Source organism: Equus asinus, chromosome 10 (assembly GCF_041296235.1).
Source record: "Equus asinus isolate D_3611 breed Donkey chromosome 10, EquAss-T2T_v2, whole genome shotgun sequence".
NCBI classification, from domain to species: domain Eukaryota; kingdom Metazoa; phylum Chordata; class Mammalia; order Perissodactyla; family Equidae; genus Equus; species Equus asinus.
In genome coordinates, this window is record NC_091799.1 from 54,049,398 (window position 1) to 54,063,403 (window position 14,006).

Here is a 14,006-nt window from a genome sequence, read left to right on the forward strand (position 1 = left end):
CCTGCTCTGTGCGTTGCTCATCCCCTTGATCTGGAGCAAGACCATCTCACCCTTAGGTCCTCTGGCATCACCACCCCAAAAAAGTGATCCTAGTGGAATCAGGAAAGTTTGAACTAGGGCCTAAAGGGTGGAGAGGATTTGCGTAGGAAACTGAGGGGTGGGCACATGTACTAAGGAGTGTGCAGAGCCTGGGAAAAGGTGGGGAGGTAGGAATGGGCATTGTGCCAGGGAGACTGCAGGGATGTGGGAGCCATGGCATGTTCTTGAGCTGGAGAGAGTCCCTGTGATGGGAATGTTGTGTGAGCAGCCAGTGAAAAGGAAGAACTGGTGTGGGAGAGGACAGCTGGAGGAGCACAGCAGGGGCCGGGGGAGGGTACACATTTCCTAGGGTTGCTCTAACGAAGTCCTGCAGCTGGGTGCTTTCAAACAGTGGCATTTATTGTCTCGCGGTCTGGCAGCCAGAAGTCCAGAGCCGCAGTGCCGGCCGGGCCCTCTCCCTCTGAAGGGCTGGCGGAGGGTCTGTACGGCCTCTCCCAGCTCCTGGAGCCCAGGCGCTCCTTGGCCGGTGGCCGCGGGCTTCAGCTCCCCATCTTCATGGAGAGCTCTCTGGGTCTCCGCCTCGGCCTCCCTCGGTGGCGTCTGTGTCCAAGCTCCCGCCTTTGTCCAGGGACGCCGGCTATCCTGGACCAGAGCTCCCTGCTGCCCTCGTCTCAACCTGGGCACATCTGCAAACACCCTGCTTCCCAATAAGGCCACGTCCTGAGGTCCTGGGGGTTAGGACTCCAACAGCTCTTTTTGGGGAGCACCACTCACAGGGAGGTTCCAGGGAAGCCAAGAGTGACTCCTCCAGTTAAAGGAGCGTCAGGCCCATGGGGGCCTCCGCTTCCTCCCGAGGCACCCCACACCTCCAGGCTGGTGGTGTCCGCATCCCTCGCCTTTCCCCCAGAGCGCGGCTGGGTCCTCTCAGGTCCCGGAGCAGCTGGCCTGCGTGGACCCCGAGCATCCCTCTGCGTGGGCACACAGGCTCAGGGTTTGGACAAGCAGGCAGGAGAGTCCTGCTAGAAACAGTCTCCCTGGGCTGGTGTAGCCACAGGGCGGATGGAGAGGAGGGTGCAGACACACTGTCCAACCCCCCCGCCCTCTGTGGGCAGCTGTCGGGGGCCTGAGGTCTCGGCTGAGCAGCTGGTGCGGTTCAAATTCTGCTGCGGTGTTAGCAGGCAGTGGCTTTGCTCCTCAGCCTGCGTTTTCCCCTCGGGAAATGGCGTGGGCAGAGTTTTCCAGACTAAGTGCCAGCTCTGGGGCCAGGTGCGGCACTGGCTTGCTGACAGCAGAACCACAGGACCGCAGGGCTGAGGGCAGCCGCATGTGCCGGGTGGGCGCTGGGGCGGGGGGGTGGGCAGAGGGTGGACACGCCCCTGAGGGTCTGGCACCAATCCCCTGAAGGCAGCAGCCCCTCGGCTGTCTGGGGTCCCTGCCTGGCCCAGGGGTGGCGCATGTGGGAGGGGGCGGGGCTGGGCACGCGCCGCTTGGCTGTGCTGAGATGACAGGTGCCTTGTGGTTTCTCTCTGCTCCGCTGGGTCCTGCCAGAGCTCAGAAGTAAGTGTCTCCCTGGGGCTTAGGGTGCATGGTGGTCCTGGGCGGGCAGCACACACGGGAAGCTCCAGGAGCGCCGCCCCAGCCCCAGGAGGCGGCCAGGGCTGGTGTCTGGGCCTAGAGTTTCAAGTCCTGGGACATCCTGAGTTGTGCCCTGTGGACACGGCCAGCCCGTGGGCGCTGTGGGCAGTGGTTGAGCCAGCCCCCACGCCTCGCTGCCCCTGTGCACCTGCCGGGAGGGAAGGGACTGTGGGGAGCCCGACCCAACTCCCGCCTCATCCCCAGCTGCATGTCCCACAGAGCGACCCCGGTGGGTGGGTGCATGAAGGACCCCCGCCCCGCTGCGGCCTCCACCCAACCCCGCTCTCCCCGCCCCGTCCCCCAGGCTCCGGAGTGTGAAGATTGAACAGGGGAAGCTCAACACCCAGGCCAACACGCTGGCTGACCTGGCCAAGGTGAGCGGGGCGCGGCGGGGCGGGGCCCTGCCAGGGAGGGCTGGCCTGGTGCCCGCTGGGCAGGCGGGTGACAGGCGAGGGATGCAAGGCTGAGCCACGAAGGGACACCTGCGAGGGCCCGCTGGGGGCAGAGGCTCTGATTGCGAGAGATGCTGGGAATCCACATCTGTGTGTAAAATCTACTCTAACGGCGGTATTTCATTTTTTAAAAATTAGCATCTAATAAAATAGCTTTAATAAGAATATATAATTAGGGAGCTAAATTAGTGAAGTGGTACTTTCGTATTTAGGCTTATCATGACACACAAGCTCTAAAAGTTGAGAAAAACAAAATTCTGCTATGGATATAAATTCCAGTTAGAACATCAGTGGAACTTGCTTGCTTGGCGGGTAGACGTCTTGTAGGATGTTACGGTGGAGCTTGGTGTTCTAGAAGCTCAGTCTGTGTTCTAAGTGGGTCTAGTTGTTCTGAGCTCAGGTCCTGCCCTCTTTCTGCTTTGTGTTTGTCCGGTAGAAGATGTGACAGCTGGCCCAGCTTGAGGTGGACAAGCTCTCAGGACATCGGCCGCTCTCCTGAGCCCTCCGGCTGTGCGCCCTGCCCCGGGCCCCGTCCCCTGGAGGCTCCTTACTGACTGTTCTCTCTGGAGAATAAGTCCTACTCTGCTCCACTGTGTGTGCCCAGGGCATTTTGGACCCACCCTCTTCATCGCTATCAAGAGAATACAATCTAATTTGGTATTAACCTACGTGAATGGAATTCGGAAGGGCATATTGCAGAAGAAAAACATATTCTAGAACCCTGAAGAAACCTGGAGAGAGCACAATTGTGAGAGCAGACAGGACTCCTGGCTGCCGAGCTCGGCGTTGCAGGGGCAGCCGGGAGCACAGCCGAAGCGTCTCTGGGAGCGCGCCGCCTCCTACCCTCCGTCATCCGTGTCAGTCCCCTCTTAGCAGAATTTTTTGAAATTTTAGAAGTTATTTAATCCTTGCAATCACAGTGGTACACTCCTCTGAAAATGCGCTTAATGGAGGCTTCTTTGAAGTAAGTCTTTAATGGCGTTGGATTATATGGGTTTCTAATTTTTAAAATTTAACAAGGTTGGGGCCAGCCCTGGTGGCGTTAGTGGTTAAGTTCGCACACTCTGCTTCAGTGGCCTGGGGTTCTCGGGTTTGGATCCCACTCACCGACCTACGCACTACTCATCAAGCCATGCTGTGGCAGGTGTCCCACATATAAAGTAGAGGAGGATGGGCACAGATGCTAGCTCAGGACCAGTCTTCCTCAGCAAAAAAAAAAAAATATATATATATATATATATAAAACAAGGTTAAAACATTTTCCAATATTAAATTTGAAGGCTTTCCAAGTTTAATGCTTCCAAGTTTGCTGATTTAATTCCTCTCTGAGAAAAATTAAATATTCTAATAAATATAAAATGAAATATTCTAATAAAAAGTGTTTTTAAACCTCAGAGAAGGCCAAAAAGAACCATCTGAGGGCTGGATGCCTCTAGATGTGGCCCTGGGGACTGTGGCGCCATAGGCAGGTGGGACGAGGGTCAGGGGCCCTAGGGGGTCCCCAGGTCCCCTGGGGTGGGGGTAGGCCTGCCAGTAACGCGGGGGCGGGGGCCCACGGCAGAGGAGAAGGCGCGGAGGCTGGAAGGCACTGCACGGAGGCGCCGCCTCCCGTCTCGCTGCGGTGCAGCGAGGGTTGCGGGTCTTCCCTCCCGCGGCGCGGCGCTGCCCCCTGCGTCCTCCGTCCACCCGGCGCCGAGGCCTTGTGCCCCCCGCCCCCCGCCCCGGCTGGGGTTAGAGACGCGGGACGGCGTTCTGGCGCCACCTGGTGGCGAGAGGCGTCTGCGCCCAGGGCTGTCCGTGCGCGGCCGGCCTCCCCCTCGCCCCCGGGGCGCGTCTGGCCTGTGGCGGAACCGCCCCCTGCTCTCCGGGTGGAGGGCACATCCCGCTGCCTGCGGTAGCAGTAACTGTTGTGGCTGTCGTGTGCCCCTGTCTGACTGGGTCGGATCCTCGGGGTGGTCACCTCCCCGCGGATCCCTGTTTCCTCCCCCGTCTAAGGTGGGGTGCAGGGGGCGGTCACCCCTGAGCCGCCTCCTGCTCAGCCACGTCCCCAGCCTGGAGCAGCACGGCCAGAGCCTCCTCAGGCCCCGGGCCGGCGTTCCGGGCGAAGGCAGCGCCTAAGACCACCGTTTGGCTTCCTGTACCGTGTGGCCAGTCCATGCCCTTGGGGCCGCTCTGGCCTGGTCCACCCGCCCCAGGACCTCCCTCAGCACGCCCCCAGCCTGCTGGGGAGACCTTCTCTCCCTCGCCTATTTTCCCGCCATTCTCTGGGGCCTCCAGGAGACCTGCAGGGCCGGGGTGTCCTCACAGTCGCCCCTCACTTGGGTCCCCTTGGTGGCTGCCCCCAACAGGGGCTGGCCCACCGTCCCTCTGTCTGTCCCTCCCGCTCTCTCACTCTCCTCTCTCCCAACCTCTCTGTCTCCGGCAGACCCAGAATGTCATGTGCGACCTCATGTCCGAGCTGCATGCCCAGCACGAGGAGCTCGAGGCCCGCCTGGCTGCCCTCGAGAGCCGCCTGGACGCCCTGGGCACCTCCCTGCAGGCCCTGCCCGGCCTCATCGCCCAAGCCATACGCCCGCCTCCACCACCCCTGCCTCCCCGGCCCGGGCCCGGCACCCCCGACCACGTGGCCCAGAGCCCCCCACGCAGGGAGCCACCCATGGCCCCTTCGGACTGCGGGTGACAGTCCTGCCTACCACCAGACCCTTCAGTCTTGGCCATCGTGTGGCCACCCCCTCAAGGAAGCTCTATACAGTGGCACCTCTTGGAGTTCAAGGAACCGAAGCGGAGTTGGGCTGAGCGGCCTGGGGCCCGCCCCACCCCACCGTCGAGGCAGAGGGCAGGGGCCAGCTGCCACCTGCTTCCTCTGACTGCAGCTGGGGACCCTGGAGCGCCCTCTGGGCCCCAGGCCCCCGAATCTCTCCAGGCCCCCCGTAGGCATGGAGCAGCCGGGAGAGGGGTCCTTGCCGGTTCTGAATAAAGCAGGCCCCCCGGTTGCTGCCTGTCGTGCGTGGCGGGAGGACACTCGTGGTCACCACATGCAGGTGGACACCCTGCCCGAGGTCCCAGAAGGGATGCGGGGGTCAAGGAGAGCCCGTCCCCATCACCCTCCTAGCCTGGCTGTCTCCCTGGCCTGAGCGCAGTCAGGGACGCCTCCCTGAGGACATCGGTGCCAGTGCCACTTGGCACCAGTAGAGGGAGCCTGCGGGGAGCGAGCACGGCCCAGGCGGCAGATGAGCGCCTGTCCTCCCCTTGGACCAGTTGGCTTCGCTGGGGTGCAGTCCAGTGGGGGGGCCACGCGAGTGAGGAGGGTCATTCAGTCTTTTCTGGACATGCATTGAGCACCTGCTGTATACAGGGAATGTAATGTAATTACCTCACTGATGATTCACCAGCACCTGGGCACGGTTGAATGGGGGAACTGAGGCTCAGAGAAGTGAACCCACCTGCCTGGGGCTACAGAGCGAGGAGGGGTGAGGCAGGAGTCAGACTCGAGGGCCCACAGGACTTGGTGGAGGGCAGCCCACGGGGGCCATGGGCAGGGGAGGGTGTGGTGTGACCCTGCATCAGAGAGGCCCCTCCCGAGTGGTCTAGAGGGAAGGTCCCCAGCACAAGCAGAATCAGAAAGGTCCCTCCAGGCCTTGGGCTTAGGGTGCCAGGGTCAAGCAGGAGCAGCGGCCACTGGGCAGGTGCTGGGCCCTGGGCTCCTGGGGAGGCTAGTCTGGGCCCTCTGACACGGCCACGGCCACGGCCACCTGGCTCAGGGTGATAGGTTGGGCGCAGAGAGAGAAGCGTTTGGGGAGGTGCGGTGGGCTGCCGTCAGACATGGGTTCAAGTCCTGACTGCCACCACTGGGTGCCCCTGGGCAGTGGTTGCTGCTCTGGGGGCCTCAGTTTCTTCATCTGTAAGATCTCATGAGAACAGGACACAGTGTCCACCCTCGGGAGCACCCAGTGTGACGGAGGAGGCACAGTAAACACAGCAACCAGAGCAGTAAAGAAATAAATGAGGCCAGAGCATGACCAGGGGACTCTGAGGAGGTGGCATTTGGGCGTGGGATGGGATGGGAGAGGGAATCTGGGGAAGGGCGTTCCTAGCAACCGAACAGCCGGAGCAAAGGCCAAGAGGCAACACCTGAGCTTCGTGTGTTTGGGGAACAGTCAGGAGGTGGCAGGGAGACAGTGGGGAGGCTGGGGCGGCGCCGGGGCCAAAGGTGCCGGATGGAGAACGAATGAGACCGCAAGACCGAGCCTCGTGGCTCCCTCCGCCCCGCGCCAGCCACATCCGCCCCCGCCCGCCTCTGACTCACCAGCACCGACCCTACAAAAACAGGGCGGGCCCGGCGCTCGGGGGCGGCAAAGTCAATAGGGCGGGCGCGCGGGCGGGGGCCGGGGCGCGTCACCGGGGCGGGCGCGGAGGACCAGGAAGTTCGCCGAGACGCGCCTGCTGCCGGCCGGCGGCGCCCGCACGAGTTCGCGGAGGCCGGGGAAGCTCGGGGACGAGGGTGAGACCCGCAAGGTCCCCGCGCCATGCGCCTGGGGGGCGTGCGCAGCTTCGCGCTGGAGCTGGCGCGGGGCCCGGGCGGCGCGTACCGCGGCGGGGAGCGGCTGAGCGGCCGGGTGCTGCTGGAGGCGGCGGCGCCGCTGCGGGTGCGAGCGCTCGAGGTGGCGGCGCGCGGCGGGGCGGCCACGCACTGGCTCGAGGGCCGGAGCGTGGGTGTCAACGCGGTCTCCTGCGACTTCGCGGCCGCCGAGACGTACCTGCGGCGGCGGCAGCTGCTGCTCAGAGGTGAGCCGAGCACCCCCACTCCCAACCAGGATCCCCGGGACCCTCTCCCAGGTCCGGGCGCCCCTCTCCAGAGCCAGGAGCCTTTCGACTTAGAGGCTGTGAGGTCGGGTAACCCTTCTTAAGAAAGGGGAACCTCCTCCCCAGGGTCTGGGCCCTCCCACCGGAACACTCCCCGCCCCCCTCCCCACAGCCCTCGAAAGCCCTCCTTCCCGGGAACCCCTCCCAGGGTCTGCGCGCCCCCGCTCCAGAGTCGCGATGCCCTCGACCTCGAAGCTATGCGGTCGGGAGCCCCTGTCCTGAGTCTGGGGGAATCCCTGGGTGGAGCCGGGGGATCCTGTTCTTTGGACCCCAGGATCCCCGTCTAACCCCAGGCCTGGGGGCCCTGATTCCCAAAGAAGACCCCCGTTTCACGCCCAGCCAGCGCCCCTCCCTCGTTTTAGCCCACGGTGTTGGCAGGAGCCATTCTCCCCGGGGTAAGGGTTCTGTGGGGTCTGAAGGGGTAAGAATACCTCCCGGAGGGGAGGAGACAGGGTGGTCACCTCAGGCTGGGAGTCTTAGGTCTTGGGCGTGTCCCTACTCTGCTCCGAACCTCAGTCCCCCACCCTCAGGCCACAAGGCCCGTCAGGAACAGACCAGGGGCCACAGAAAGAGCAAGTCTCTGCCCCAGCAGCGTGCTGTGTGGCTCAAGAGGATGTCAGCCTCTCTGGGCTGCCCTGGCTGCCCTCTCCGGCTGAGCCGGACTCCACTATACCCGTGTGCAAAGAGGGCAGAGGCAGGAGGCAGCTCAGCCCCCGCCCCCGCCCGCAGCCCCCTCCTTTCCAGCTTTGGGGCCTTGTCCCCACCGCGCCAGGTGCAGGGACTCTTGCCTGCCCAGCTGTGGAAACCGCGGCGGGGCGGCCTTAGGGCGCGGCAGGAAGGGGCCCGGGAGGCACTTCCCGTCCCCTGAGGCTCAAGGGAAATTGGGGCTGGTCTCAGCCTGCGGTCCCCTGGTCCTACTCACTGGCGGCTTCCTTAAGACACCGGCGGGAGAAGCTTGCAGAGCTGCTGTGTGACCTCTGGCACATGGCCTCCCTACCTCTGGGGACCCATCCGTGAAATGGACTGAGGGAGACGCTGGCCCCCCAGGGTCACCTCATTCCCCACCTCCTCCTGGGCTTATGGCCTCCTGTCCTCCCTCTAGGGTCTACTTGACCCTGGGAGAAGGGCCCAGCCCCTCATTTCAGCCCCAGCGCCACCGCCTCCAGGCAGCCCCCCAGGCTGATCAGTTAGTTGACAGCCTCTGCCCCTCCCTTCGGTCCTGCTCTGACTCCGATCACGGGCTGCGGGTGATTGTGTCAGGTTATGAGCGTCCTCCACTCGGGGTGCCAAGGCCTGAGCGGGTTCCCAGCTCGCCTGAGCCAGACTCAAAAGGGACCGCCAGGGAAGAGGGTGGGTTGGAGCAGCAGTACATCCTGCTGCCACCAGAGGGCGCCAGCGCCCCTCAGACTGCGAGGAGGCAACTCCCGCCCTAGAAACCCTCCGTGCGGTTCTTCTCTGGGGAAACTGAGGCCCGGAGAGGGGTCATATCGCCCCCTCGCACCGCAGCCCTGGCCCCGGGGGTGCCTGGAGCGTCCCATGCACTCGGCTCTGTCTGTGAGGGGACTGGGGCTGGGGGTGCCCGAAGCGGGCACAAGGGCCACGCCCAGGCGGCAAGTAAGAGTTAGCGAGGGAGCTGAAAGCCGGGAAAGGAGCGCCGGGTGGTAGGAACAGCTTGGGCAAGAGCGCCGGGGCGCGGCCTGGTGGCGGCGTGTCGGGAGCGGGGTGAAGACCCCGGGCGAGGCTCTGGGTGGGTCGAGTTGGGGCTACATGGTGATCCACGCACAGCCCTCTGAGGTCGGCAGTGATTTCCTCCTGGCTCTACAGACGTGGAGACTCAGGCTCCAGGAGGTAGTCATTAGCCTGGGGTCACCCAGCTGAGCGGGGCTCGCATCAGAGGAGGGGGCAGCAGGCGCCCGAGTGGAGGGAGGACCCCCACCTCCTCCTCCCCCATTGCACAGAGGGGGACACTGAGGCCCGGGGGAGTCCTAGGCTCTCAGGACCGCGGTGGGGGCCAGGCCGTTCCCCTGCAGCTCGGGTGAGCACGCCTCGCACGAGTCACGTCTGCAAGTGGTGGCCGGTTGGTGATTAAGCCGAGGGGCAGAAAGCTCTTGCGGGGCGACTTCAGGCCCTGGCCCGCCGCCGGGCCCCAGTTCCCCTTCTTTATCCCGGGGTCCGCGGGAGACCGGCTCTGGCCTGGGGAGCTTCGGTTTCACCCCAGGGTCCACGAGGGCAGAGGGCAGCCAACCCCGAGCCCGCAAGTTTGTTATTTTGCTCCACGCCTGGGCGGAGCCACGCCCCTCGCCGCACCATTGGTGTATTCCTCCCCGGGGGCGGGGCAGGACTCTCGCCCCGCCCCTCCCCGCCCTGCCGTATAAAGGCGGCGCCGGCGCAGGCCGCGAGGAGTCTCTGCCCGGGTCAGCGAGTGCGCCTGCGCGAGCCGGGTGGGTTCGCGTCCCGAGGCTGCCGTGTCCGCCACTCGCGCCGCCGAGTCGCGGGTTCGAGACCGGGGTCCGCGCGTCGTAGGTTCGCCTCCGGGCGTGATGCTGTTCGACAAGGTGAAGGCGTTTGTGGTGCAGCTGGACGGCGCGAGCGCGGGCACCGAGCCGGTGTTCAGCGGCGGCCAGTCCGTGGCCGGCCGGGTGCTGCTGGAGCTGGCGGGCCCGGCGCGCGTGGGCGCCCTGAAGCTGCTCGCGCGGGGCCGCGCCCACGTGCACTGGACCGAGTCGCGCAGCGCAGGCTCGAGCACCGCGTACACGCAGAGCTACAGCGAGCGCGTGGAGGTCGTGAGCCACCGTGCCACGCTACTCGCGCCAGGTACGGGCCGAGGACCCCCGCGAGGCGCACGTGCTGCGCGTTCCGGGGACCCCGCGCAGCCACTGAGCCGCCTCCTCTTGCTCCTACCTGCAGACACTGGAGAGACCACGACGCTGCCTCCTGGGCGCCACGAGTTCCCATTCAGCTTCCAGCTGCCCCCGTAAGTCCTTAGGGTGCAGGATTGTGGGCAGTCCCTAAGGCTACTGTCTCTCTGGACAGTGTCACTGTGTGTCTCTGTGTGTCTCTGTATCTCGCCCCCTGAAGCTTCTTGCCTCCGCTCGCAGGACCCTGGTGACGTCGTTTGAGGGCAAACATGGCAGTGTCCGGTACTGCATTAAGGCCACCCTGCACCGGCCCTGGGTCCCTGCCCGCCGCGCCCGGAAGGTCTTTACTGTTATCGAGCCTGTGGACATCAACACGCCTGCCCTGCTGGTGAGCGCTGCCCTCCACCTAGAGGTAGCATGGGAGCATTGCAAGCAGGGGCTTGGCTGTTGGGTGACGCCCACCAGCTCCTCAACCCCTTCACACAGTGGGGGCCACAGCTGGGCCCTGGCAGGGAGGGAGGCAGGCGTGGGAATGCCTGTGGGGTCCAGTGGAGCTGAGTGCAAATCCCAGCTGCACCGATTTGCTGTGTGGCTCTGGGCAAGTCTCTCTCTTTCTGAGCCTTAGACATCGTGTCTGTGAAACAGGGCACAGGCAGGACTTGCGATCGTACTGGCTTATTGAGCACTGATGACACACTAAGCACTTGGTTGCTCATTTATAGTTTAACAAGATGGGGAGTATTCCTGGGTCCAGTTTAAAGATAGTTTCTAGGTCGTTAAAAAGAAACCAAGAAACTAGGCGCTGCCCGCAGTCCTCCCTCAGCTGGGGGTGGTTGGGAAGCTCACAGGGCCTGTGGTTTGCACAGAGTGACCCGTTCGTGTCCCTGTCCTCTACCCCGCCAGGCCCCTCAGGCAGGCGCTCGGGAAAAGGTGGCCCGATCCTGGTACAGTAACCGCGGCCTCGTCTCCCTCTCGGCCAAGATCGACAGAAAGGGCTACACCCCAGGTAGCAGGCGGGACGGGCTGGACGGGGACGGGCCGGTGTCGGGGCTGCAGGCGGGGAAACTGAGGCCCTGCGGCCCCACCCTGCAGGCGAGGTGATCCCCGTCTTCGCCGAGATCGACAACGGCTCCACACGCGCGGTGCTGCCGCGGGCGGCCGTGGTGCAGACGCAGACCTTCATGGCGCGTGGCGCCCGCAAGCAGAAACGCGCCGTGGTGGCCAGTTTCTCGGGCGAGCCCGTGGGCCCCGGGCGGCGGGCGCTGTGGCAGGGCCGGGCCTTGCGCATCCCCCCCGTGGGGCCTTCCATCCTGCACTGCCGTGTGCTGCACGTGGACTACAGCCTCAAGGTAGGGGTGCTGGAGGCGGCCGCGCCGCGCGCTCCCGGCACCGGAAGGGCGCCCTCCCTGACGGCTCGCTCCCCCAGGTCTGCGTGGACATCCCAGGCACGTCCAAGCTGCTCCTGGAGCTGCCGCTGGTCATCGGCACCATCCCCCTGCACCCCTTCGGCAGCCGCTCGTCCAGCGTGGGCAGCCACACCAGCTTCCTGCTGGACTGGGGGCTGGGGGCCCTGCCCGAGCAGCCCGAGGGTGAGCGCCTGTCCGCCGTGGGGGCGGGTGGGCAGAGCGCGGTGCCAGCCACTCTCCCCGAGCCCCTGCAAGTGCACGTGGGAAGTCCCACTGGCGGCCACCGCTGCTCCCAGAACCCCGCCGGAGGGCACGCGGTCCCACAAGCAGCCCCAGGACGGGCACAAGCCAGCTCCCGGCCATTGTCCCCAATTCCGGGATCCCTTTCTCTTCTCCCAGCCTCACCCCCCCCCCCCACCGTCTCACTTCCAGCGCCCCCCGAGTACTCAGAGGTGGTGGCAGACGAGGTGGCCGCCGGGGGCCGGAGCCCTCTGCCCCTGCCGCAGGCCCCTGATGTGAGCCTGGAAGGCCCCTTCCTCGCCTATATCCGGGAGTTCCGATACCGCCCGCCCCCGCTGTACTCCGAGGTGAGCTGGGGGTCCGAGGAGCCCCCGTGCTCTCCTGCATCTGGGGGCCAGGACGGGCTGGGAGACACGGAGGAGTTTTAAACGGTAACAGAATTCCAGGGCCCGCCCCCGCCCTGCACCCCAGTCTGCTCTAAGCGTCTGCCCCGGCGGGGAGGGTGTTTCCGATCCTCCGGGAGCCCTGAGAGCTGATGGGACTGTGCTCCCCAGGAGGACCCAAACCCGCCACCCCGGGCCACGCGGCCGCGCTGCATGACCTGCTGAGCAGCAAGTGGATCCATCAGGGATGAGGCTGACACGTGCTTCTAGCCACCCTGGATGTGGGAGTGGCTAGAAAAAGAGCAGACCGGCCTGACTGCGTTGAAGTTGGGGAAACCGAGTCTCAAAACCGGTCAGGGCTGTTACAGCATCACACCGGACAGAGGAAGAGCCAGTCTGGAATGTGACTTATCTGGACTGGTCCTTGTAAGGCATCAAATGCCCCATGCAGGATCTGAGCAAGAGACTGTTCCACCTGTTTCTACCAGTCTGTGAACAGGGCTGGGGTCCCCCAGGAGCCTCCAGTCTGGGAGAGATACAGCCAACATAAATACTCTCAGTCTCATCGGACCAGAGGAAGGTTCCCGGAGCTGGAAGAGTCCAAAGGAGGCGTAGAGAAGGCTTCCTGGAGGAACGGGCATTTTAGCTGAGGCTTTGGTGTATGAATAAGAGCTCAGCAGGCAGGCAAGCAAAAGGGAGAAGAAGTCGGAGAAGGTCAGAGCTGAATGATATTTGGAAGCTGGCCCCTTCATTTTAGAGTTGGGGCTCGGCGGGCAAGTGCCTCAGTGGAGGCCACACTGCAAGGTTCGACAGGCGGGAGGGCCCAGGAACGAGGCATTCAGGGAAGCAGGTCAGTGGAACCAGGTGGGGCCTCTGGGCGGCAGCCTTTCAAAGCCAGAGATTCCAGGCCCCTGCTGGGGCGGCATGGGCCTCCGCCAAGTGCTCCAGGACCTGCAAGCCGCCTAGGTGTTGTCGTGGCCTGAAGACCCAGGTTCAGAGCAGGACATGCACGACAGGGCTGTGTGACTTGCAAAATGAAAATGTGGGGCCCTTGTTCCAGGATTGTTGAGAATTTCTGGACAGTGACAGCAGAGCATGAGACCAGGCCCTGCAGAGGGCAGCCTGCACAGCGGAGGACACAGCAGGGCCCTGCGCTGCCTGAGACCCAGCGTGTCCTGGAGGGACACAGCGCGGGGCAGCAGGACAAGCGCCCAGGTGCCGAGTGTCTGCCTGGCCAGGGCCGGCCCGCCAGGACTCGGCGTTTGTGAAGAGCCTGAAATCAGTGTCTTTGTACAGTTGCTTTTTAAAAATAAAGACGTGGCAGACAAGAAGGAGCCTGTCTGTCTCCTTCCCCTGCAGCTGCCGGGGGACCGGCGCAGCCTTGACCGCCCTTCTGGGTCAGCATCTCGGGGGTTCAGTTCCAGACCATGGAGGGCTGAGGGGCCCACTCTCCAGAAGGGGAAACTGAGGCCCAGGGACACACAGGGAGGCTGAGCTCGGGTTGGAGCCAGGCCCATGCCAGTCGCCTAGTGCAGTGGCAGAGGCTGGAGTGTGAAGGTGGAGGACAGACAGACCCCACCGAGCCTCAGGAGAGCGGGGTGGGCTGCGCGGGCACCTGCAGGGGGAGCCTGCCTCTGAGTCTGGGCTGCTGCTGTTTTTGCTGAGGTGCAATTCATACACCATAAAACTCACCATTCTACAGTATACAATTCGGTAGCATGTGACACATTCACAATGTTGTGCAACCATCACCTCTAGTTCCAGAACATTCCATCACCCCAAAGGAGACCTCCTAGCCCCATTCTGCACCGGCTAATCTGCTGTTTGCGGAGACTGGCCTGTTCTGGACGTTTCATGGAAGGGGGTCGCGCTGTGTGCCCTTCTGTGCCTGGCTTCCCTCGCTCAGTGTGAGGTTCTCCAGCTCAGTCCACGTTGCAGCGCGAATCACTGCTTCACGCTTTTTCCCAGCTGCTTAATATTCCACGTGCGGCCGCACGCACCCTTTGTTCACGCGTTCCCGTGGACGGACAGCTGGGTCACTTCCTGATGCGGCTATGGGGACAAGGGCGGCCGGCACACGGGCCGCGCGTTCGTCTGCAGACTGGGCTCTGAGGCCGCCACATGGGCGAA

The 14,006-nt window shown here is 64.0% G+C and overlaps 2 protein-coding genes across 12 annotated transcripts in view; both read left to right on the forward strand.

Annotated features, from left to right (window-relative positions):
• KCNN1 (potassium calcium-activated channel subfamily N member 1) overlaps positions 1–5,119 on the forward strand; it is a 29,889-nt gene extending 24,770 nt beyond the window's left edge. For 5 of the 10 annotated variants that reach the window (XR_011506408.1, XM_070519444.1, XM_070519443.1 and 2 more), the window contains 2 exons: positions 1,979–2,048; positions 4,552–5,119. Coding sequence is in view for 4 of the 10 variants with exons in the window: in XM_070519444.1 (XP_070375545.1) it covers positions 1,979–2,048; positions 4,552–4,806 (325 nt within the window). In the remaining 6 variants the exon portion in view is untranslated. Of the gene's footprint in view, positions 1–1,978; positions 2,049–2,562; positions 3,091–4,551 lie in introns of all 10 variants that reach the window. The other 5 variants (XR_011506406.1, XR_011506410.1, XR_011506411.1 and 2 more) reach the window with 2 other exon arrangements.
• Positions 5,120–6,527: 1,408 nt separating this feature from the next.
• ARRDC2 (arrestin domain containing 2) lies at positions 6,528–13,207 on the forward strand. 2 transcript variants are annotated; one of them, XM_044773773.2, is made up of 9 exons: positions 6,528–6,911; positions 9,513–9,803; positions 9,897–9,963; positions 10,088–10,235; positions 10,751–10,853; positions 10,940–11,196; positions 11,274–11,436; positions 11,686–11,840; positions 12,048–13,207. In XM_044773773.2, the coding sequence occupies exons 1-9, from the start codon at positions 6,653–6,655 to the stop codon at positions 12,099–12,101; spliced, it is 1,497 nt and encodes a 498-aa protein (XP_044629708.2). In that variant the 5' UTR covers positions 6,528–6,652; the 3' UTR covers positions 12,102–13,207. The 2 variants fall into 2 exon arrangements, with proteins under 2 accessions (XP_044629708.2, XP_044629715.2); XM_044773780.2 differs by lacking the exon at positions 9,513–9,803 and having other exon boundaries at positions 6,529–6,911.
• Positions 13,208–14,006: the final 799 nt, after the last annotated feature.